This window comes from Brachionichthys hirsutus, chromosome 18 (genome assembly GCF_040956055.1).
Source record: "Brachionichthys hirsutus isolate HB-005 chromosome 18, CSIRO-AGI_Bhir_v1, whole genome shotgun sequence".
Classification (NCBI taxonomy): Eukaryota; Metazoa; Chordata; class Actinopteri; order Lophiiformes; family Brachionichthyidae; genus Brachionichthys; species Brachionichthys hirsutus.
Genome location: NC_090914.1, coordinates 10984038 through 11007956, shown reverse-complemented (window position 1 = coordinate 11007956; position 23919 = coordinate 10984038). Strand labels below are relative to the sequence as shown.

Genomic DNA, 23919 nt, shown 5'->3' with positions numbered 1-23919 from the left:
TTTACAAAACCAAATTGAATAATAATAATTATTCTATTTTTTACAAATTCCAATTTTATGCTCAAATTATACCAAACAAAACCAGAAGCACAAACTTACATCGGACAGAAGTGGCATGACGTCATCTTTGACATTGGTAGTGCACGCACACACACACGCACACACACACGCACACAAGACAAGGCCCCGAACTCCTTATGTTTCAGATCTCTGGCAGTATTTTAATGCTGTAATAACCACGCCGCTCTCATTCGCCCCTGAGGGGGCGGGATCATGCGTGGCAGCTTTTCTATAAGCAGACATCCCATTGGGCCTGACGGGAGGCCTCTTCCGAACAATTAGTCTCTGCTGAGTCTTCTAAATGAACTTTTACAACTAATTAGCAGCGATTGCTGCCGCTGCACACTTCAGAATAAGAGCATGTGTTCTGTGCATGCATGTCTTATCATACTGAGGATGTAATGGCCATGCATGAAGCTGACCGGTGTTAATCATAGTTTTCTAGTTAGCCCCACCCACTGACAACAGAAGCTCCACCCGCTTATTGTATAAGCCCTGCCCATTCAGAGGACAGATCAAGCTAGGCGGTTCATGAAGGTGTGCTGGCTAATGGTAAAGCTGCAGACAAAACAAGCATTACATAAACTGTAATGATTTCATAAAGAAAAGGGAGATGAGCTACAGTTTGAATTCCCTTCTAAATATAACCAAACTTGGTTTAACACAGAAAATGAAGGAAATTTAAATGTCACAATATTTGAGCAAAATCTTTGATCTTCAAAAATGGCTCTCGCTAGCTTCCTTTAGTGCTTTGTTTTCGTTTCGTGAATGAAATGTTCTCAGAGTTCACTGACCCGCTCACTGAGGGTCTCCAACTCCTCCTCCTGCTCATTGTAAAGCTCCACCCCTTGCCCACTGAGCTGGGCGTGGTGATGCCAGCGCAGGTCGTCGCTCTCGTGGGTGATGTAGCGCTCCTCCATACGGGACTCCAAGTTTCGTAAATCTAACCACATCTGGTAGTCCTGGTGTGAAAATCAAATGTGCCATGAAACATCATGTTCACACAATATTGGATTTTAATTTTAAACCAGATCTGGGCGTTTAGATCACACATTTGTGGTCGGGTAATAAGGGGTGGAGCCAGGGCACTGGAACTGCCACGAGTCATTCAAATGCAAGTATCCAGAATAGTCTAAATGTTATCTTAAATTAGCTTCAACCTCTGCATTCACTCTTTGGCTGTGAGGCGTTCAGGTGTCAGGTCTCTCTCTGTGCTGTTTCCTGTCTTGTGCACTGAATTAACATTTAAAAAAAATGCAGCACTGTCCCAAGCAGCTCTGTGATCGCGTCTCACCTGTAACCAGGGGTGACTGAGGGTCTTGTCCACGCTGTACCTCTTCCTCATCTTAACTTGCAGCAGGTTGTTAATCAGGTCAATCGCTGCCGGGACAGAAGAGGAGAGGAAGTGCGATAAAAGGGAGGAAGTGATGAGTGACAAATCGCTGAACTGGAGCGTCAAGGTCGAGCGGAGGGAGATGAAGATGGGAATGGGGAGGAGGAGGATGAAGGGCCCGCGACCCCCCTGTGGTGAGGGGCCAGTCGGGGCTAATGAGCAAAGCTAACATGATGTTAACATTTCTTCAGGGGTCAGTGGTCTGAACAGCTCCGGGACCCCGGGGCCCCTCAGATCTACGGAGGCCTCCATCGCTCGCCATTATGCACATGAATAGACCCCCACATGAATGCCCCCTCCTCGACTCTGTCTGTCCAACCCTCTTACCAAGAACTGCACCGTTAAATATTTGCCCCCGCCCTCACTCCCCTGCCTGAGAGGAGTCACGTGACCCCGAGACATTTAATGTGGGTCATGGGATGGCAACTATCCAACACAAATAGCCCCCAGACGCATATCCCAGGGACTCTGGACCGTTTCCCCCCTTCTGTTCCGTTTATCGGGACAAATATTTATTCTGATCTTTGAAATTTGAATTAACACATCTCATTTATAATATCCTGAACTTAAACTGTACAGTATAAATGGAATATACGTATGAAATATGAACATCTAAGTTTTTCGTACCTTCCTTGGACACTTTCTTCCAAGGATGAGGAGGGTACATGAAGGCAGCGTTCTGGATCTGATCATTGATATCTTCATCTTCATTGAAAGGGAATGTTCCGCTGAGGCTGGAGAGAGGAAGGAAATAAAAGGTTAAGTGCTTCTTCCAGCTCTCCACGACTTAACGAGGCGTGATGTGGTGGGCGTTTCCCACCTGACGTAGATGATGACTCCGACCGACCACATGTCCAGGGACCGGTTGTAGCCTTTGTTCCTCAGGACCTCCGGAGCGAGATACGCCGGCGTTCCGACCACCGACCGCCTGAATGACTTCTCACCGATGATCCGAGCAAAACCGAAGTCACAGAGCTTCACCTGAGGACAGAGGGACGTAAGCCTAGATCATTGGTGTTGCTGACAAACACTCCCTTACGCAACCAGTTGTAAAGGAAATGTGTAAATGATCGGACGCAATTAACATCCTGTCTAACATTTATGACTTCCGTACTTTACAACCCACACACAAAAACTCATGTTGCGCCAGCAGGTTCCTCTCTCACCCCAATGTTGTGCTAAGCTAGGCTATATTTATCTAATTTGCCTTCTTTACCTGAGGAAATGAGTCTGCAGAAGCCAGCAGGACGTTTTCAGGTTTGAGGTCGCAGTGGACGATGTTCTTGAAGTGGAGGTGCCTTAGCGCCACCAGGATCTGATGAAGACACGCAGAAACACACAAACGGGATAAGGGCACTTTAACAGTGTGTGTGTGTGCGTGTGTGTGTGCATGTGCGTGTGCGTGTGTGTGTGCGTGTCTCACCTGTGTGCTCAGGAACTTGGTGATCCTCTCAGGCAGCCGCCCTTTCTCACTTGACAGGATCATCTCCAGCATGTCTCCGTGGAGCTTCTCCATGACGACAAACACTCTCTCCAGCGTCTCAAACATGCACTCCAGGTTAACAACACCTGGGTGGTGCAAACTCTGGAGGGGGGGAGGAGTTAGTTTCATTTTGAATTCTGTAATTTAAAGCTTCAGACTGATTTGGATTGGATAGTGAAGGTGACGTAGTCAGAAATCAAGCCTTTGATTCTGCATCGTTCATCAGCCGCCACCGCCACCTGTTTCTGACATACTAATTACCACATATAATTATTTAAATTAAATTATTTATTTAAAGTCCCACACACATATATCATTTCAAAGGAACTCCTCATATTCCAGCGGCCATGAAGTGAACCGTTCTACGTTCAGGTGTCTGTTTCAGCAACGCTGGAAATATCAGAGGATGTCACACCCCTACAGTGTTGCCACGGTAATTAAAGTGTTCACGACAGGAAATCTCACTCGCTGCCAGCAGGCTCATGAGCAGCACCACTTTGTGTGTGTGTGTGTGCCTACCTGTAAGATGGCCACCTCATTGCGAAGCTGGCTCTCTTGCTTGGTGGGGAAACGCAGTTTGTCGATGATCTTGATGGCGACGTCGCGGCCAGACTTCCTGTGTTTACCTGGGTGAAATAACAACACAATAGAAACACACTTGTCTGTTCCTAGCTGCAGAACATAGAGAAATAGATTTAGTCAAGTGCTACACTCAAGTCTTAAGTACAAATGTAAGGTACTTTATTTGAGGATTTCCATTTTCTTAATATTTGTCAAGAGTTTCAAAATAAAAAACGAAATTCGCAGACGCTAAACAATAGAACTTTATGTTTTGTGTTTTTTCCAATGCCACTATTTAATCTCCAAAACTCGAGGTGACCGTTCAATAACTGAACGATTGCTGATGTCATTTCACGATTGCCGCTGATGCAGGCGCGTTTTACCTCCGTAGACGATGCCAAACTGTCCCGAGCCGAGAACCTCGTCTGGAAAGATCTGATATACGGAGTTTACGTCCTGAGAAGAGAAAAACATTTCACAAACGAATAAAATGAATCACGAACATCACAAGAAAGAAATACGGCTAGCCCTCGTTTAGCGACAACTCGGAGTTACGACGAGCTTTCTGAAATATAAAAGGAATCTCTGTTACACACAGGCTGTGGAGTTGTGACTAACTATATGTACCTATGTACAGTATAAGCGGAATATACTTATGAAATATATATTTTTCTGACCACATAAAATGTCTGCCAAGTTGCCAGGTTTTGTTTAGCGAGGGGTTCTTCGGAACTTAACTCCAGCGCTAAATGAGGACTAGCTGTATATTAGTCAGGAATCTGTGAGGTTGAGTTTGAACAGTGTTCGTGTTTCCGTCTTTGTGAAACGTTATAATTGTCGCCATCCAAAATGAACAAGTTAATATCTTACGGAGGCTGCATGTTAAACACGTTACGTAGAGACGGTAAATATCGTGAAACTCCAAGAAGAGACACGTGTCAAGGAGCAGGAAGCCTCTTCAATACACAGAGGTTTACGTCGTGAAAGTCAAAGGCCCTACGAAAATAAGAGTGGCATGGTTTCATACCTACAAGGGGTTCGGTTCTGGAGGACCGACGGTGTACCGACTATAGAGCGTCAAAGATCTGCCACAAAAACTGCTAAATATTTTCTCCTTGTCTGCAATCATGTCTCCGTCTCCCTCCCTGTTAACTGACAGACTAATATCACACCTCAAGCAAAGGGGACAGAAATACAATATTTTAAACCTCCTCCCCACGCTGGCTGTCTAATTACCATCCGTCACTATGGAAACAGTTTGGCTGAGTGAGTAATCACAGTAATCTCCATTTGAGGTGCTTGAAGACACGCTCACCTTGGAGACGGCGAGGTGAGCTTGTAAAAAGGGACTCGGTGTTCTCTGCGGATGCATTTGCATGAATAGAATTTGCAGCATTATGTAAATCTCGATGACGTTTGATGAATATTGACCCGAAACTCAGCGACATCGCCTTTAAGTCTCTGGATCAGAGAGGATGAAAGGTGAGAGGGACGAGACATTTGGCCATCGCCTCGTCCTCATTCACCCGGATGAGGCCAAAGGAGTGATTTTGGAATTTAAATAAAAACTATTCAATAGGTTTTTTTAAAAGCTGAAACCTTGACAACACATGGTCAGAGAAGTCGAACGAAAGAAGCCCGACTGGCTAAACGTAATGAAATGTGATAATATTTGGTGTCGCCTTGATGCAAACACAGTGAAGACGCCCCGGTGCACTCTGGGTAAATATAAATTACGTTACTCACTATTAACACCAAACAATAAATATATGAAACAAGCAGCTAATTTATTTATTGAATGCATAATAAGAAACACGCATGTATTATTAGTAAAACTACCGTGTGTGTGTGTGTGTGTGTGTGTCTTTCCTCACCACGTTCTCCTGGATCTGACAGTTGGAGACTGAAATACTGATGGACACTTCCTCTGTTGAGACACAAGAGTCATTGTGAACAATGCAGACGATCAAAAGTGTAAATAACACACAATAAACATGGACACTAAATCTAGGTTGTGTGTTCCGTGGTGTTAACGTGCGTATTTCCTCCGGCAGGTGAGGCCAGAGTGAAGCGAACGTTAGTCATGAAGGGTTTGACATCAGTGGATGCCTGAAATGTCTCTGACGGTTCGTTTGTGGGCGTCGAAGAGTCTGCAGGAGAATTCAGCTGCAACGTGAACACCTGAGGCGTCTTGTTCACTTAGCAACGGCTGCCATGTTTTCATAAAGAGACATAGGGAGAGTCTCAAACGTCCACCGTTGTCCTTTTACCTGGAGCTCAAAGACAGCGGTGGCGGAAGCTGCAATCCGGTTCAGGACAGCGTTGATCGATTCAACCGTTTTTAAATGAAGTGTAAAACGGTTGAAAAAGACATGGCTGCACTTTGGCACTTTCAAAATAAAGCGCATGAGCTATATGGTGTTCTCTGGCACGCCAAGGCACCGGATAACTTACTGTGCCCGCTGCAATGAGCGCTGTGGGAGGTTCCAGTAGAGACGGCCGGCATCAGAGCGTGTTGGATGGCCAGCTCCCACATCTGAGCCACATCCTGCCCAACGCCGCCGACCTGAAGCCAGGAAATACGGATTCAGCAAATATTCGTCGCGTCATCACAGTTAATCTGGAGGTGAAGGAGCCGGGGATGGAGACGGGACGGCGCCAATCACCAGAACGCTGATGCCCGTCACAGATGAGTCAGATCTCTGCAGGTTCTCGCCGACATAGTAAACCAGCGTCGCTGTGGTGATCTCAAAGCAGTGAGGAGTGGCTCCGTCAGGAAGTAGGGAGAACGTCTGAGCCGGTTCCAGAGATAAGATCTCCGATAGGGGGATCTCCTGCAGAGAGGATGGAGGAAGGGATATCAATGCTGGCCCTCTGACAAGGCTAAGCTAAGCTAAGCTCAATTGATTAGCTCTAAACAAGGGGCAGGGAAGACGCTTCATCTATGGGGTTCAGACCGAACTGAGATGTCTTACCTTGTAGTATTTACTTCCTGTGTCGTTCTGAAACAGCGTGATGCATTTACTGTCCAGCCGCCAGTAATGCCTCTTCCTCTGAAAAGTGCAGAGAGAGCGACAGATGAGTGGACGTGAGGAAGAGCGATCGCACCACACATACTGAAGGCCGGTACCAGAGTGTCCTTGCTGGTGTAGTGGACCATCCAGCCCTCCTTCATCACGCTGCTGCTCTTCCTCTTCGTCTGCTTGACGGATTGAACGACTCGCATCAAAGGGATGTTGTTACTGGTGGATGGGCTAGAAAGGGTGGGAAAAACAGCGTGTCACCATTTTGTGTGTGTGTGTGTGTGTGTGTGTGTGTTCATACCTGATGGCTCGATTGGACTCATCCAGATCAGGGTCGTGCAGGTCGCAGAGGTCGTTTGGCCCCGCCTCCTGCAGGAAACCACCCTCTGATGTCAGCGCGTCATCCATGTCATCCAACAGGCCGCCGCCTCTGTCGACGTCGTGGTCGTCGAGGCAACCTTCGACCATAACGATGTCGGACTCTGCTCCGGGGCTCAGGAGCTCTAACAAAATCCAAACGGAGGACATGAAGGATTATTTGTAGAACTGGTTTTCGGCTCTGGTTTGGGTTCTGATGGTTAAATCAGCTGTTTGCGAGAAACCGTTGGAGACGCAGGACGCTACTTCTGAATGCTGTTTCTGCTGGTCCGGCTAAAATCTGCCGTTATGTAAACGGTGTTTGTCGCAGTCAGCTGATCGCTAAACCCACAGAACGGCGTGGAATCAGAATCAGGCGGGTTTGTGGGAGACTGGCCTCCATTCTTGGAAACTTCTCCCAAGCAGTTGTTCGGCACTTTGGGGGCGCATCGTTTATGGCAATTAAATCTACAATCTGAGGGAGAGAGAAGGAGGAGGGGAACCGTCAGGAAGCTGCAGGGGACCTTCAGCGGGTTAACGGACCACGGACAGGTACGCTCACCTTTGCACTGCAAGCCCTGCCTGAAGAGGCCCTTCAGCAGCTTCTTGCAGTGCTGGCAGACGGTGGGCCGGGTGTACGAGTGGATCAGGAAGGTGTGGGGAACTTTAACCTTGGACAGAAACATCTTGTCCAGTTCTATGGGACGTCCGATGTACGACTGGCAGCTGGAGCGGCGTTCTCGACCGGGGAAGTAATCCAATTGGTTCTTCTGTAGGGAGGAGAAGCGGAGACAGCGGTCGGGAGAATGCGAGGGGAGAGCTGAGGCAAAAGTTAGCGTGGCTTACCTCCATGTTGGGACTGACTGGAGACTGCAGAAGAAGAGAGATCAAACATAATGGGAGTCAGAATTTCATATTCTAAATCCAACATACAGCTGATGTTAGCATCGCAAGCTAAGGTCGGACATTCATCCATTGACTCAGAGAACAGGTTTACTAACGGATGACCGGGGTCGGCTAGTTAGCCCCAGTGCACTGACCAGCAAAGCGTCATCGGTGTAGTGAGGCGGCGACGGCTCGGCCGAGAGGGGGCGGCACATGTTCCCCAGCCCCCCCGTCAGGGACACGTTGGACGTGCGGCGTCTCCTGACTCCACTGCAGTCATTGGGGATCTTAAAGGCACAACGCTTGTGGTAGTTGAGACCGCAGCCTGCGATAACAAATGCGACAAATGATGAGCAACGATCGGTATTTTTAGCGCCACTCGGAGAGCGCAGACCTCCCCCAAGCAGCTCAGTTGGGTGTATCTTACGTGTTTGTTTCCTTAAATTTTTCCATTCCAGTGACGAAAATTCAAAAGGTCTTATTTTTCTTGTCCTGGCGTAATTTAGCCGGATCAATCTTAAATATCTTGTTGAGCCTGTTGGAAACTTATCCTGCATGTATTTTTCCAAGCACCCTGACCATTTATTGTGGAATTAGCTAGAACATAGCCCTCGATCCCAATGATAAAGAATCCTTTAAAACATTCCTGCATCCACATGGTGATCTGGATCAGCACCAAAAGGTTCTAGATTGTTCTTGGTATCTTTATTCACCATTCACAATGAAAAGTCAAAGTGAATCAGAGTTGATGTGTATTTTTAACTGATTTTTGAATCCATAAATGGGTTTTAAAGTTAAAATGTAATATAGATCCATCCAGCGGTTTGTAATCCTGCTAACAAAGAGGCAGACAGCATCAGGTAATAAATGGGAGGTAATAAACCAGGTGGGAATTTCGCACCTTCACATTTGAGTCCCTGTCGTACGAGTCCCCACAGCATTTCACCACAGTGGTCGCAGAACGCCGGCGCCCGGTACGAGTGCACGAAAAGACAGTGTGGACGGATCTGGAAGTCCTCCACCGTGGCTGAAGCTGTGGGAATAAGAAAAATGAGAGAATCAGCGTTTTGAAGCGTGAAGACCAAGTGCTTCCTCGGTTGGGCAGTGAGCTTGGCGACGCGACGGGTAGTTTAGGATTTTCCCTTTACACATGAATCTCTCTCCCTGTTTGATTTTCTTCAGCCCTCTCGCCTTGGCTGTGGTCCTCCAGCAGAAAGCGGCTCTGATTAGACATTCTGCTGCAGGAAATTACCTCAATTTATTCAAATTATTGTTTATGCCTTTTGTTTGGAGGGGCAATATACAGTCTGAAGTCTGAACAAGCGCTTAAACTGTTATTATATGCTTCAGAAAATGACTTGTTCCTATGTGTGTGGGCGGCGGGTTAGTAGGTAGTTCTTGTCTGAATATAAATGCCTGTGTGTAAGTGTGTGTTTGGTGGCAGTATTAGGAGCATTAAGGAGCGCATGCTGCTAGCTCATTAACCCACAAACAGAAAACAAACAACTCTGAACCGGCGGCAGTGCCACAAACATTTCTGTGTTTTTTTTCAAAAGCTACATTAGCCCATTCTTAATGCGAAAAGTAAACTAGAAACGCACTCAGAGAGCACAGACCTCCCCCAAGCAGCTCGTTCTCCTCCTAACTGAATCCAGTGGTGATCTGGATCATCATCAAAAGGTTCTAGATTGTTCCTGGTGTCTTTATACACCAAAGTGAATCAGAGTTGATGTGTTTTCTCTTGTTTGTTAAATGCATGAATTTGCATGCAGCCTGCAGCAAACAGCAGCTGGATGATGACATCAGCAGAAAGGTGGTTCAGAGCGATTATTTATGATGGCATAGGCTCATTGCGCTGACCGTCAGGTGTGTCGCCGTGGTAACAGCAGCAACAAGACCAACAGGTTTCGTGAAAATTTCCCGTTTGCAGCTTTAGTCGGCAACATCATTAGTGAACATTAGTGGTGGGTCAGGCTGGAGGTCGCAGGATGATGATGTCAGACTTTAGCTCCTCCTCCTATTTCACACCTGAAGCAACACTTTTCACCAGCATATTTCCACATTAAATCAATATATGCATATAAACGCCGGAGTGGAATATTTACACCCCCCCCGTTGTAAACAACTTAACATGTGAGCCGATTAATTATCGGGATTCAACAGCGACGCTCCACGTATCGAATCCCAGCCAATAAAACCTATCTGCAGGAGTGCTGCAGGAGCGGGCGGGATGTTTTCAGCCGCACTTTTGTGACCAATCAGCTCGCTTTGCGGGAGGTGTTTGTTACCCTGCACAAAGTCAACTTCCTGTTTGTTTCCGCCACACTGGCAGCTGTTGCTGGGACTGAGAGAAAGCTGTTAACAAAAGTGTTTTTCAGCTTCCTGATGAAGACGGAGAGAAGGAGACGAGGTGGTGCAGGGGGGGGGGGGGGTGAGTTGTTTATTTACAGCTTTATTGATCATTATGTATGATCGTTCATGCTACGTTAACCCTTTATGTGCTGGAGCTCCACTCTAATGTCACAGGCAGTTTCTTTCTGGATGATTCACCCTTTCCTGTTTGACTCATTTCTGACTCCCAGTGTGATTTTTGATTCACGGGGTGTCACTAGGTTGCTGGACTGTTACAGCCCTCTTTGGTCTGGAGTTTGGGTCTCCATGGTAACGTGGAGCAACGTTAACTTTTATCCCATCTGAAGTGTCGGTGTGGATGATTCTTCAGCTCAATGGCAGTAATAACAACTTCCACACGGGAGGTTCTGTTTCCACCTGTGTGGACTGGTTGGTGTTAAAATGTGTTTCCCCCCCCCCCCCCTTACCAGACAACACGGCCTCCACCAGGTCGCCCTCCTGGATCTGAGAGGCGGAGCGTAGCAGCTGCAGCACATTCTCTGTGGTCTGGTCATGACGAAACAGCAGGATCTTCTCGTACATCCCATAAAAAACACTCTCCGGTACCTGATGGGAAGACATCAAATGAGGGAAAATGAGATGAAGAGAAAGATGAATAAAGAGACATAAATGAATGAAAAAGAGGGATGAAAGAGAGAGAAAAATGAGAGAACACGTGTGTGTGTGTCATAATGGCCTTCAGAAGGATACTTCACAGCCATAATAATCATCAGTTGCCAGGCAACGAAGAGAAACTGCAACTGACAGAAACACAGCACAGCTTTATTATTACTGTTAGACAGCAGCAGAGGTGTGTGTGCGTGTGTGGGGGGGTCGGGGGTTGTGGGGGGGCCAAGGATGCTCATTGACAATTTGTGTTTTTACAGCAGGACAAGACATCCTGTGCTGTATATTAAACATTACCCAGTATATTGAGCATTCTCTCTCTCTCTCTCTCTCTCTCTCTCTCTCTCTCTCTCTCACACACACACACACACACCTCATTAGTCGGTTCATTAGGCACTATTTGACATATTAAATGATGCATGTTTGTAGAAAGTCACTCGGGTTTGGGTGCGAACAGGAGTCTGGTGGCCTGCTGTACATTTTACACCTGTAGAATATAACAACCTATACTAATAAACATGTTAATCAACAACCCGTGTTTGTGTGTGTGTGTGTGTGCACACTTGTCAAGGTGTTAGCATTCCTGCTCTCCGGTTACAGGTATGTGTGTTGCATTCAGGTGTAAAGTCTCACGGTGGTGAAATGAGGTGATTTTCACCTGAAATGAGCCGATTAGTGAGTCTGAACTGGGGTAATGGACACATCACACCAGTGACGGAGTGTCACCTCGCCACCGTGCATACGCTTCACCTTTTTCCATCTCTATTTCTGGAGCACCTTTTTTAGTTTCTAATCGTTTTCTAGTTTATTTCCTCAAAATAAATCCTAAAATTAAATCTAATACTGGTAAGTATACTAATACCACCTCTAGCCCAGCGTCCCTGTTACCCGGCAGCCACCACAATCTCAATCCTAGTCTGGCATCATCCTACCTCACTCTCATCCAGTTCATCCACCCATTTTAATCCCATCCCAATTCTGTCAGATCTTCTCCCAGTGACTTTATGATCCTGTCCTGCATCTCATCCTGCAAATTTAGAAAAACAATTCTGGAAATATGGCAAAAAAAAAGTCCCTTTACCGCCCAGGAGTGTTTGCACCTGCCCAGGTGTGTTTGCATCTGCCCAGGTGTGTTTGCACCTGCTGCGCTGCTTTCAATCAGCGCCAATTGCCTCACTGTGCTTCTGAACGAAGCAGGTAAACAACAAACAAAACACACAATCGAAAAAAAATAGAACAGTTAATGGCACTTGTTTGATTCGTTTGATGATTTAACGGGCAGAGGGGGAGGAGCCAACAGATCACATCTTAAAGTCATTGACTGGCGCTATAGATGGCACACACACACGCACACACGCACACGCAGCAGCAGCAGATGTTGCATCAGGAACTCTTGGCATAAAGCTGGGAAATGTTTTTGTTAGATCAAAGTGTGTTACAACACAAGCTATTACAATATGCGTGTGCATGTGAGTGTGTGTGTGATGATAAATTGACAAATTATTACAAATATCTAAATGCATATTATTATTCTATAAACATGTTGTTCTATATCTTTGTGGTTGTTTTCTATGTTGTCTCGTATATTTCTTTATGCATTTATTTATGGTTGTTTGAAATATACTTCGGTTTTTATATCTATTTACAGTTGTTTTGTGTATATTTATGGTTATTTTGTTTATATTTATGCTTGTTTGTATACAGTTATGCATGTTTTGCTGTTATTTGTTTGTTTCCATGTTGGAATGCAGTATTCTCACTATAGATTGATCATAGTCATTTGAATCCATGCAGCCATTTATGAATTCGGTTCTGACTCATATTTATGAAATCAAAATCAGCGCCCAGTAAATCAATAAATCAATAAAACAAGGGACCCGTTTCCGGTCGATCCACTTGATTAAAATATGTTCAAGTCATTGAGTGCATGAAGTGATATAAAAAGTAATTAATCACACCTACTTTAACACACATAACTTTAGCCACTTCACGCTCCGGCCCTCGAACACAACTTTCTGATGACGTCTTGTTTACACCGGTTGTTTACCTTCTGTTCCACGATGGAGCACGCCACCTCCCGGACCTGGAGGAGGCTGAGCTCCGCCGTGTCCAGCAGCACCGGCTCCCGGCTCAGACCGATCTGGATGTTGAAGGAGATCACACCGCCATCCCCCCCTCCTCCTCCACCCCCGCCTCCTCCTCCTCCTCCGACGGCGTTGTTCGCCCCCCCTGAGAACGGGAGCGGGCTGGGCGCGCGGATCAGAGGAGGCGCACTCATCCCAGCCGCTTCCCCGACAGTTTCCAGCCCTGCAAGGAAACAATTAGGAGGCACGATGGGGGGGAAACTAAAAAAAACAACCCCGCGGGAGGCTCACCGGAGGAATCGGTGACGGAACGGGAGCCGACGGGTCCAGGTGGAACCCGGGAGATCCAAACCGCGGATAAGTGAGGGAGGCGCGGACGCACGGAGCCAGAGAAAAGCCCAAAAACAATAGTTCAGCAAAAAAACAAACGATTGATTGAAAAAAGAAAAAGAAAAAAAACACAATCAGTGAAAAAGAAGAACGTCTGAAAATCCGGAGCAGAAAGGATGCGAGTCCAGATGGTACACACATAAGGAACCGGACCGGGGCGCAGCCTGGTGATGTGGGTGACACAGCCATGGACGTCAACGGTGGCTGAAGGGGGAGGGAGGGGAGGAGAGGAGGGAGGGAGGGAAACCTCCTGGATTAATGGATGATGATGATGAAGATGATGATGAGATGCACACTTCATTCAATCTGCCGTCTGGAATCTAATTCCATTGAGTGTTCCGGCTCACATGGAAAACGTTTTAACGGAACAAAGCATCTCCTGAATAATCTGTTAAATCTGTTTTTAGATTTAATCATTTTAATTAGATTTTATACTACATTTAAAAACAAATTATGTTCTGACTCGTTCAAACAAACATTTCTTCCAACATCCTTGGGCAGCAGCGAGAAAAAATAAAAGTGGAAGGATGGACTGAAGAAGAAGTTTATTCTTCATCCACTGGTCTCTACTGCAGCGAGGCAGCCCCATATGAACAGTTGCCCCACCTATATGAACAGCTGGATCACCCATGAACAGCTGAACAGCTGGATCACCTATGAACAGCTACCCCATCTTTAATTTGGTCACACAGATCAGTAAAGTCAGGCTTTCTTTGCTGAACCTAAACCTGAGATCAGTATTAGATAGTCTGTCTTCCTGTCTGCCTACCTATCTGTCTGATCACACACCTGCTGAATGTGAGCTCAGATTCTTCAGAGCAGTGACGTCCGTCGATTCAATGAGGAGACTGAAGTGCATTAGTTGCTAGGAGACACAACACACACACACACTTCAGCCAGTCCTCCTACGCTTCAACCCCAACTCCATTTACAACCAAGGACGAGTGTGTGTGTGTGTGTGTGTGTGTGTGTGTGTGCGTGCATGTGTGCGTGCTCCTGCTCAGGTCTACTCAGGTCACAGCATCCTCAGGTACGGAGGCTGCGGTCGACCCCCGGCCTTTACCTTGCATCACACCCCACCCTTCCCTCCCTATTTCTTCTCTTGATCTCTCAGGTGTCCTATCAAAATAAAAGCAGAACTGGTAACTGACTAAATTCCAATGTTTTGTATTGATTCGTTTCCTCAGCACTTTTTGTATGAATTTTCACACAGTGATTGATCATACAGATTATATGTGCACGTCTACCTGCTCTAATCCCAGCGTCTCTTCACATGGAGAATGTTTGTCGAACAGACACCGGTCTTCTTCTGTGGCGATTCACTCTCGGGTTCAGATCCCTGTAGATCCGCCCAGAACAGACTCTGGCGGCGCCGTCCTTATTTATAGAGCAGTCGGCTAAAAGGTGACGGTTCCGATCATTATGGATCATTTTCATAGAACTGAAGGGAACAGAGAATTCCTGTCCTGTGCTCGGGTTGGAAGTGGACTTCATTCCGCCTGCAGCCTCCGGGCTGATGCAGAAACCAATCAAATAATAACAATCGCATAATCAATAGATTGGTAATACTCCGTAAAGGAAGGGCTTTTAAAGAAACAGACTTTTACAATCTAAAAATTATAAACAAAATATCTGCTGTGGTTTTAGACTGGAGAGGAATCCAGTACACCAAAAAAACAAAAGGGTACAGTGAAGGGCCCCAGGACTGGGTTTGAACATTCCTGCTATGAGATGAAGCCCCTCCCACATATTAAGTGATTATAGTAAACTATTATCCAACAAAACAGCTGATCAGATAATCAATCTCAGCAGCCCCTCATCTGATCACATGGTATGTTAATCAGGAAGTTATTATTCAATCAGAAATACCAATCAACCATTAGTTATGCTTCAGCCTGGGAAAGGGAACCGTCTCCATGACAACTCGGAGCAGACAGGCTGATCCCTCTCAGTCCATCTGTGGGTCCAGAAACGCTGCAGGGCGTGAAACCAACGGGACCACGGCGCCGCCCCGGTGCGACCACACATGGACCGTGAGTCACACGATGAACCTGTTTCAGCCGCGGTGCCAGGGTCAGCGTCTGGTCCGGTCTGGTCTGGTCCTGTCTGGCCCGGTCCGGTCTGGTCCGGTCTGGTCTGGTCTGGTCTGGTCCGGTCCGGTCCGGTCCGGTCAGATCCTCGAGTGTAACGTGTCCTAAAACCAGGCAAGGTGCAAAACAGCAAACCAGAACACAAGAGAGCGACTTCTCTCTTCTCCTACAACATGGTGGCTACACACACACACACACACACACACACACACCCCAGTTACTTCACACGCCATTGTGACACCACGAACACACACCCGTGCATCACTACCTCCGAACACACTCCCTTCATTCACACACATGAAAGGCACTTTTGACAGATTTGACACCCACCACCCATTACACTCTTGCAGCCGCCTCCCCCCCCGTCGTGGGTGCTATTCCCGTCACCGTGGGGTGTGTGAGATGCTTCGACGTGCTAAAAAGCCGCCGTCTCTTCCCAGTAAACTTGGTGTCGCTGTTGTATGTTGTTGTGCAAATGTTTTGAGGGAAAGTTTGCCGACGCTGGCGCATGAGGACAGTGGTGGGAGGAGTCTGCAACATGCGGCAGGAAGCTAACGTGTGAGCGTGTTCTCCCCGTGTTTGCGTGGCTTACTCTCACCGCTATGAACATGTAGGAATTTCCTACAACGCAAACAATAAGATCAGAAGATCCAGAATAGATTAGCCGCTGTTACCATGGCGACCTCGAGTTCCTGAGGTCCAAAATGTTTCTGGTTCTGTTTGCTGTTTTCCATCTTATCACAGGATGATCCATTTCAGCCATTGTTCAAACAGCCATTCGGGTTCCCCAGAGGATGCATCGAGGTGCCTTTGATGCATCTACTCCTGTGTTTTTTAAGTCACGCCGGTGTTTTGATGACGCCAGCCGGGTTCGGGAGACGTGCTCATGCACAATAGTAGCAAGTGGTGAAGTTTCTGATTTGCAGCTAACACGTTTTACGACTCAAACACACACACATCTTGCATCATCAGGGTGATGCTGGCGCCCGCTGCTCCATGCGAGCTGTTTTTATGTAAATATTGTTGCGTGTCAACGCCTGCAGCCGAGCCACGGCGCAGGAGCTGTCGGCTTCCATGCCATATGCTGATAAAGGAGGGGATGGAAGTGCCACGGAGGGAGGTGTCAAGTCTTGCAGGTGACTTTATCTTGTCGGTTTGCAGCTCTGTCACAAAGGAAAAATAGCCTCTGTTCTTTTTCTGTTTTTTTTAAATGGCGGTGTTGTGAAAGTCGCTTCCGTCATTCACGTTTCTCCCGCGGGGGTCTGGAAGTCAGATTCACATGAAGAACCTGAGCCACGATGGGTCGGTCTGGATCCAGGTCACCTTGAGCCACGCCCCTACCTCTCTAAAACATCTCATTCAAATCAGTTCATAACTCAAAATTAGTGATGTCATAATGGGCTCTGGGCAAGTGAGTTAAAGTTCAAATGGACTTTTACCCCCTACATTGTGTGGACTTTATCCCACCCTCTACTCCTTAAGACCCGGGTTCTCCTGCCCGTGGTTCGGAAGCTCAGGCCTCTAAACTCTGAGACTTTTTCTTTTCCTCTCATTAAATGAACTTGAACTTTTGTCCAGGAGCTGCAGATCCTTTTTAAAACGCTTTAATAATCAGATCCTTCAGGTGCGACGCTCCGACCAGCCGCTCCGAGGCGATTAAATATAGACTGCTTGGTAATTTATTCTGACGTGTTGCTGCGAACATCTGCTGTCAGAAGACGCCGTCTCTCCTGAGGAGACCTTTGGCTGGCGACTCATTAATGAACTTTAAAAATAACAAGTGCAGAAAAAAACACGCACAAACAATCTCGACTCGGCGTGCATCACAGGTGTGAGCCGAATATTAATGTTAATCGGTAAACTATTTAATTACAGCACTGCTTCATTTCATTTAAACTGACAATGCATACAATTAAAGAGGATAAAAAGGAGCTGCTCATAATCATCTGGATTTTCCCATATCTTGTCAAATCTGCATTCAATTCACTCACCAGAAGTCATAAAGGGGTCCGATATGAACCATCATGAAACACGTCTTCTGGTTCTGATCCAGGATGAGGTCAGGAACAAATATTACATTTTAACATTAAAACCCATTTATGGATTCACAAAGATATGTGGAATTAAAAAAAACAATGCATTACAATAATCTTCATGCGGGCATCTTAATATTAACACAACAGTGATGCTTCCCGCTGTCAGAACAGAAACATGTCGCTTCTACTGCAACCAACCAATCAGATGAGGGTAACGGGCAGCCTGAAAGCTGGCCCATAATGCATTGCTGCCTGGTAGCAACACGTGCTTGCTGAAGAACATACAACACGTGTGTATTTATTGTACTGCCTTTTATGTTTCATGTTGTTTACCCTGCTTTTCACACACACTCTTTGTTAAACTGTGCATGTTTGTGTGTTATTACCGGTATGCATGTTTTCTTGATACCGGAGTGTGTGTTTGTATGTTATTCCACACTGAGCTGCACTGAGCTGTCCCGTGTGTGTGTGTGTGTGTGCGTGGGGGCAATCAGTACACAGCAGAACACACACAATAATAGATCCCACCGGGAAAGGAGCAAGACTACAGTTGCGAGCTGTAAATTGGTTGTGTGTGCGTGCGCGTGGGTGTGTGTGTGTGTGTGCGTCCACAGAGAGCCATAATAACTCGTCTGTCCCACAGGTCCGTATCATGGCACACACACCTCTATCTGGAATGATAATTAGCGTCACTGCAGCAGCTTGAGTCCTGAATTCCCTTCATGTCGGCGGCCCGAGCGTTGGCGCCCGTTGTCCTTCAGTCTTGTTGTTTCAGTCTGGGGGGGGGGGGCAAAGTAAAGGTAATTGTTTATTACAGCGGATGATGTGACAATTAGCTTGTCAAAGTCTTTGGCGCTACGGCTCTGTAGGGAGATTGTGATTGAAGGACGTCTGTCCCGAGCAGCAGCAGGAAACTTCCAGATACTGGTGGTGGCGGTGGCCGATGGCTCTGCTTTAGCTCATAATCGTTGCCAAGCGGCGGCCCCTGGCGGCCATGCATGGTAATGCTCCGTCTAAAATGATTCTGTGATTGCAGGGTATCTGGCAACACGAGGGAAACAGGAAAACATGATAATAATAATAATAATAATAATAATAAGCTTTATTTATATAGCACTTTTTTAGAAATAAAATTCCCAAAGTGCTTTAACAGATAATAACAAATCAATATGAATCATATAAACAAAAAATACATATTAAACAAACATTAATCAATGTAAAATGGGTGTATAAAAGCAACAGTGGCGTCAGGGCACAAGCGATGAGACTAGGTACCCAGCAATAATCCTAAAATAATAAAACAATGTTAAAAATATAAAAATAAATACATTTTAAAAAAGTGTAATTAAAGTAAATGAAAGGTAATTAAAACAGTGGACTCCATCAATTAAAAGCCAGTCTATATAAATACGTTTTTAGAAGTGTTTTAAAAGAAGTAACTGAATCTGCAAGCCTTATATTTTCAGGCAGGTCGTTCCAAAGCCGAGGGGCCCCGATGGCGAATGTTCTGTCACCTTTTGATTTTAACCTCGACTTCGGAACGACCAGAAATCCTCGACCCCAGGATCTCAGGCTGCGGGGGGGCTCATATAAAGTCAATAAATCATAAATATAAGTTGGGCCCAGACCCATAAGAGCTTTAAAAGCGATCAGTAAAATCTTAAAATCAATTCTAAATTGGACTGGCAGCCAGTGCAGCGAAGCAAGGACTGGGGTGATGTGATGGCGTCTGTTAAAACCAGTAAGAAGCCTAGCTGCTGCGTTCTGCACTAGTTGGAGGCGGGACAGTGATTTGTTGTTTATGCCAGACAGGAGTGAATTGCAGTAATCGAGTCTTGAGAAGATGAGTGTGTGGATTACTTTCTCCAGATCTGACTGTTGTAGCATGTGCTTTACTTTTGTAATTAATCGGAGGTGAAAGAAGCATGATCGAACTGTAGAATTGATGTGTAAGGTGAAGTCCAGATTGTGATCAAATATAACTCCCAGGTTTTTTGCAGTGGGTTTGAGGTTATGTGATAGTGGACCAAGTACTGAAGGACAGAAGGGATCAGGGGGGTTAAATAGAATTATTTCTGATTTGGAGTTATTTAATTGAAGAAAGTTATGTGCCATCCAACAGTTAACATCGTCTAGACAATTAAAAACAGCAGCCAGGCTTGCTGGGTCACCAGGTCTCAGGGGAAGTTATATCTGTGTGTCGTCTGCATAACAATGAAAGGAGACGTTATGCCGCCGGATGATCTGGCCCAGCGTTGATGTATTAAATAGAATTATAAATACGTTTAAGATTGAACTCTTTGGCATTGAGCTAACCAAGATGACAACCTGTTATATCTGGTGACGGTTTGTTTGGTGAAAGCTTCCATTTCGTTAGCGACTCAAACGGAAGCACGCTGAATTCAGCATCAACCATCCTGAAAAACGAAGCATGACTTTTGCTTTGAGGAGGCGTCTCGTGGCCTTAGCGGCGCTGCAGAATCACGGACTCCTGATTCATCAGTGGAATTAGAAAAAGGAAGAAAAACAAAACTCCTGTTGAAACATCACCTTGAATCCTGCCTGTGTTTAATTGCAGCAGCTTAGTTCTGTCCACGTCTGGTTAGTGGCTAATTGGAGCCGGAGGCTCAGCTTGTTAGCTCAGCGCTCACCCAAACAGCCTCTTACCAATTACTGCTCTCTCTCTCTCTCTCCTTCCATCTCTCTTTGTTTTTGTCCCTAGCCATCTCTCATTTTTTGTTTTTTGCTTAATTGTCGTGACCATAATGAAGTATTGTCAAAGCAAAGGGTTCAGTCACACAACAAATTGCACTTGCAGCGTTTCCACTGAAGAAACCGGTTTAAAGTAAATTCAAATCCAGTCGCCAACATAACGGCAACTGTGGCTGAAATAAAACGAGCACAATAGAGAGGAAATTCATTTTTCATTTTCTAACCGCTTATCCTGTTATCGGGTCGCGGGCCAAGCTGGAGCCAATCCCAGCAGTCAATGGGCGAGAGGCAGGGGACACCCTGGACAAGCCGCCGGTTCATCGCAGGGCAACACAGAGACATACGACCAGCCACACACGCACTCACACCTACGGACAATTTAGTGTCACCAATCAGCCTAGGCTGCATGTTTTTGGTGGTGGGAGGAAGCCGGAGAACCCGGAGAGAACCCACGCAGACACGGGGAGAACATGCAAACTCCTCACAGAATGGCCACAAGCCGGAGACAAACCTGCGACCATCTCGCTGTGAGGCAACAGTGCTCACCACCGCGCCACCGAGCCGCCCCCAGAGAGGAAATTAAAGAATGCAAATATATTTTACTGGCAAAAAAATCATTTATTCTCTTTCTATCCTCTTATTCTTGTCTATTTGTTCATGTTTGTATTTTATATCTCAAACACGCTCCCTCGCTTTCTTTCATTCTCCTGCTGTCAGATAGAAGGCTTTTCAATGAAATCATTAAAAGGAAGGTACAGCTGTGTGCGCGTGTGTCTGTGTGTGTTGCATGTACTCTCGTGTACATGTGTGCGTGTGTGTGGGGAGGTGTGGAAGTGGCCCACAGTCGGGACTTGATTGACAGGCTCAAGAACAGTGTGAGCTGCAACTCGGCTTCATTAGCACAGCTTTTGGAGTGTGTGTGTGTGTGTGTGTGTACAACATGAGTTGAATAATCGTCCCCCAAAAACTGTCCGCTAAATAAAAACAGCGGCATCATTTCTTCCAAGGGAAGAAGTGACACCGCCCCCTAGTGGCCACCGTCGTGCAGGAGCAGCAGGTCCGCCCCACGGTACCGACTAACCCAGGCATGGGCAAACCCAGGCCCGGGGGCCATATGCGGCCCGTTGGTCTTTTTAATCCGGCCCGCCAAACTTGTCCATTTAATGTATCATTAAAAAAAAAAAAAAAGTATTATAATTAAACCTCATTCATTTGACCTTTTCTCTGTAATGCTACCTGTAAAAGGCCAAATCCTTTAATGCAATAGCTGTCATGTGTCATTTATATTAGCTCACACAAATACTCCATTCATCTGTTCTCGGTCCGGCCCCTCTGTCAAATTTTAGAACCTATTGTGGCCCACGAGTCAAAAAGTTTGCCCACCCCTGGACTAACCCTAACCCAATACAGTTCTATTCATTTCTATTCTATTCTAATTTGCATGCATCACCCGCTCCAGTGAAGCCATGATGGCGGAGTGTCGGGGAAAACAAAACAACGGTTGCTTCAAAGCGGCACGCTAATGAAGTAGCATCACACCTTGTGCTTTCACACACGGCCATGATGTTTAGCTGTCCACATATTTCTGGCCACCATGTGAAAGCGTTTAATCAGAGAACGGGGATTTCAAGGCATCGTGGATTAAACCGAATCGCTCTGATTGTGTTTTTGACTTGTGTGTTTGGTTTGTATCTTCAGCTGCCCCGTGTTTGCAGCGGCTCCCAGCGGGTTCGCATCCGGCTACGCAGCCGTGTTAGATCTTATAATGAGCCGTAAGAGTGTTCAGCTGTATTAAAACATACGCGTGAATATCACCTGCCTGCCTGCACACACACACACACACACACACACACAAACAAGCTGCTCTCCCGCCGGAACAAATAAAGCCATATTGTCCCCAATCTGATTGCCTGGATAATTAATGTAGCATACGACTAGAAAAACACATCGAGGCCAATTACGCTGGAGCGAGGAGGGATGGGAAAGTGAGTCCGAGGAGCCGGGATGAAATGGAGGGAGGCTGCGAGGAAGAATGGAAGGATGAGCCGGGGACTTGTTAGCATGAGAGACAATTTGATGAAGCACCACAAGGCAGAGATAAACAATAATAGCACGTGGTGAGCTCGTCTCTTCTGGATCAACCCATCCCCAATAAGAAGAAAACCATCCACCTGGACTGTTCCACTGCAGACAATGACCTTGGGCCGCCAAACCCGTCCCGGGAGATCCAGTGTTACAGCGGTGCAGCAGCTCCTGCATGGAGATCCTTGGTGGTTGCCCGGGAGGAGCGGCACGGGATTGCTCTCTCGCCCAGGTATAATTAAAAGCGACGGAACCACCTTGGCCTCACATTCTGGAAACATGTGGCAACTTGTTAATTTACCTCCATCCTCCTGCTTCTTGTCCCTGCGGAGAGGAGACAGATGGGCTAGGAGCCACTGGAGACAACGGCGGGAGATGGGGGACTTTTACTGTTCATCTATCTAGACTACTGGTGTGTAGAAGTGAGGCGTGATGGGGGGGCCATGTTTAGTTCCTACCATGAGAAAAACACACAACAGAGAACTTGTGACGGATCCTTTGCCTGATTTGATTTTGACTTTGGTTTGTCGTTATTCCCAGTTCAGGAGAGTCCTAGCCTAGTCCTAGCCGAGTCCTCGTCTGTTTCTGCCCCAAGATCGGTGGAAGGAAACCCTTTGGTGCCTCAACGTGCTTTGGGTTTTTGTTATACTTAGGGTCATCGATTTATTCAGACAGTCGCGTGGATTGTAAGTCGACGACCCCCACTCACATTTTCTGTGACCTCTGTATGTCCCGTTGACATAGTCTACAAGGACTTCCTCATCTGTTAGTTCTTCTTCTTCTGTCGTTTGCCGTCCTGCTGTGACTTCCTGTAAACGGTTCCGAAAACCAGGAAGAGCATGTTTCAGTTCGATGCGGAGAGAAAGCACCAATTTCTATCAAACTAAAGACAAGAAGGTTCGATCCGGATTTCACGTTCTGCCTTTTGGACCTGGCGGTTCTGAAAGCACTGCTGAATGTTGTGTTCTACCTCCCAACAAATCCGTTCAGTTTGGAAGTGTGTGAGATGTCCTTCAGCTGTTTATCAGTTTGATTTAATCTGTTGTGACTCTACAAATATTCACATCAGATTTTATCGATAAAATTCATTATTAATCTAATCAGAATCAGAATCAGAAGTGGTTTATTGCCATTGTCAGTGAGGGTTCACAGACTAGGAACGTTGCTCGGTGAAGTTGTGCTACATCTAACATTAAGGACAAAATACAAAGACCATACAGGTACAGACATCAACAGCAGCCGGAGTGGTTACACAGATGTGTACTAGCAGCAGTAAACTATCGTCATCACGCAGTGCAAATGGAAAAGTGCAAGTTGTATTCAGGAGTCCGGGACAGAATTATTAAGTGTTCATTAGTCTTACGGCTGAGGGAAAGAAGCTGTTCTTGTGGCGGGAGGTTCTGGTCCGGATGGACCGTAGCCTCCTGCCTGAGGAGAGAGGGTCAAAGAGTCCATGTCCAGGGTGGGAGGGGTCGGCTGTGATCCGACCTGCACGCCTCCGAGTCCTGGAGACATACAGGTCCTGGAGCGATGGCAGCTTGCAGCCGATCACCTTCTCCGCAGCACGTACAATGCGCTGCACTCTGTGTCTGTCCCTGGTGGTGGCGCCAGCGTACCACACGGTGATGGAGGAGGTGAGGACGCACTCCACGATGGAGGTGTAGAACTGCACCAACATCTGGGTTGGCAGCTTGAGTTTCCTCAGCTGCCGCAGGAAGTACATCCTCTGCTGAGCCTTCTTGATG

At 46.5% G+C, this 23919-nt stretch overlaps 1 protein-coding gene across 1 annotated transcript; it reads right to left on the bottom strand.

Annotated features, from left to right (window-relative positions):
- Positions 1–839: 839 nt before the first annotated feature.
- prkd1 (protein kinase D1) lies at positions 840–13058 on the bottom strand. The gene is made up of 21 exons (XM_068751723.1): positions 12828–13058; positions 10582–10720; positions 8664–8795; positions 7918–8087; positions 7724–7747; positions 7440–7647; positions 7275–7352; positions 6822–7023; positions 6628–6751; positions 6473–6550; positions 6164–6331; positions 5952–6063; positions 5372–5424; positions 3881–3953; positions 3456–3562; positions 2877–3038; positions 2670–2768; positions 2274–2434; positions 2081–2187; positions 1355–1440; positions 840–1022 (listed from the first exon to the last, which is right to left on the bottom strand). The coding sequence occupies exons 1-21, from the start codon at positions 13056–13058 to the stop codon at positions 840–842; spliced, it is 2697 nt and encodes an 898-aa protein (XP_068607824.1).
- Between the last annotated feature and the right edge of the window lie 10861 nt (positions 13059–23919).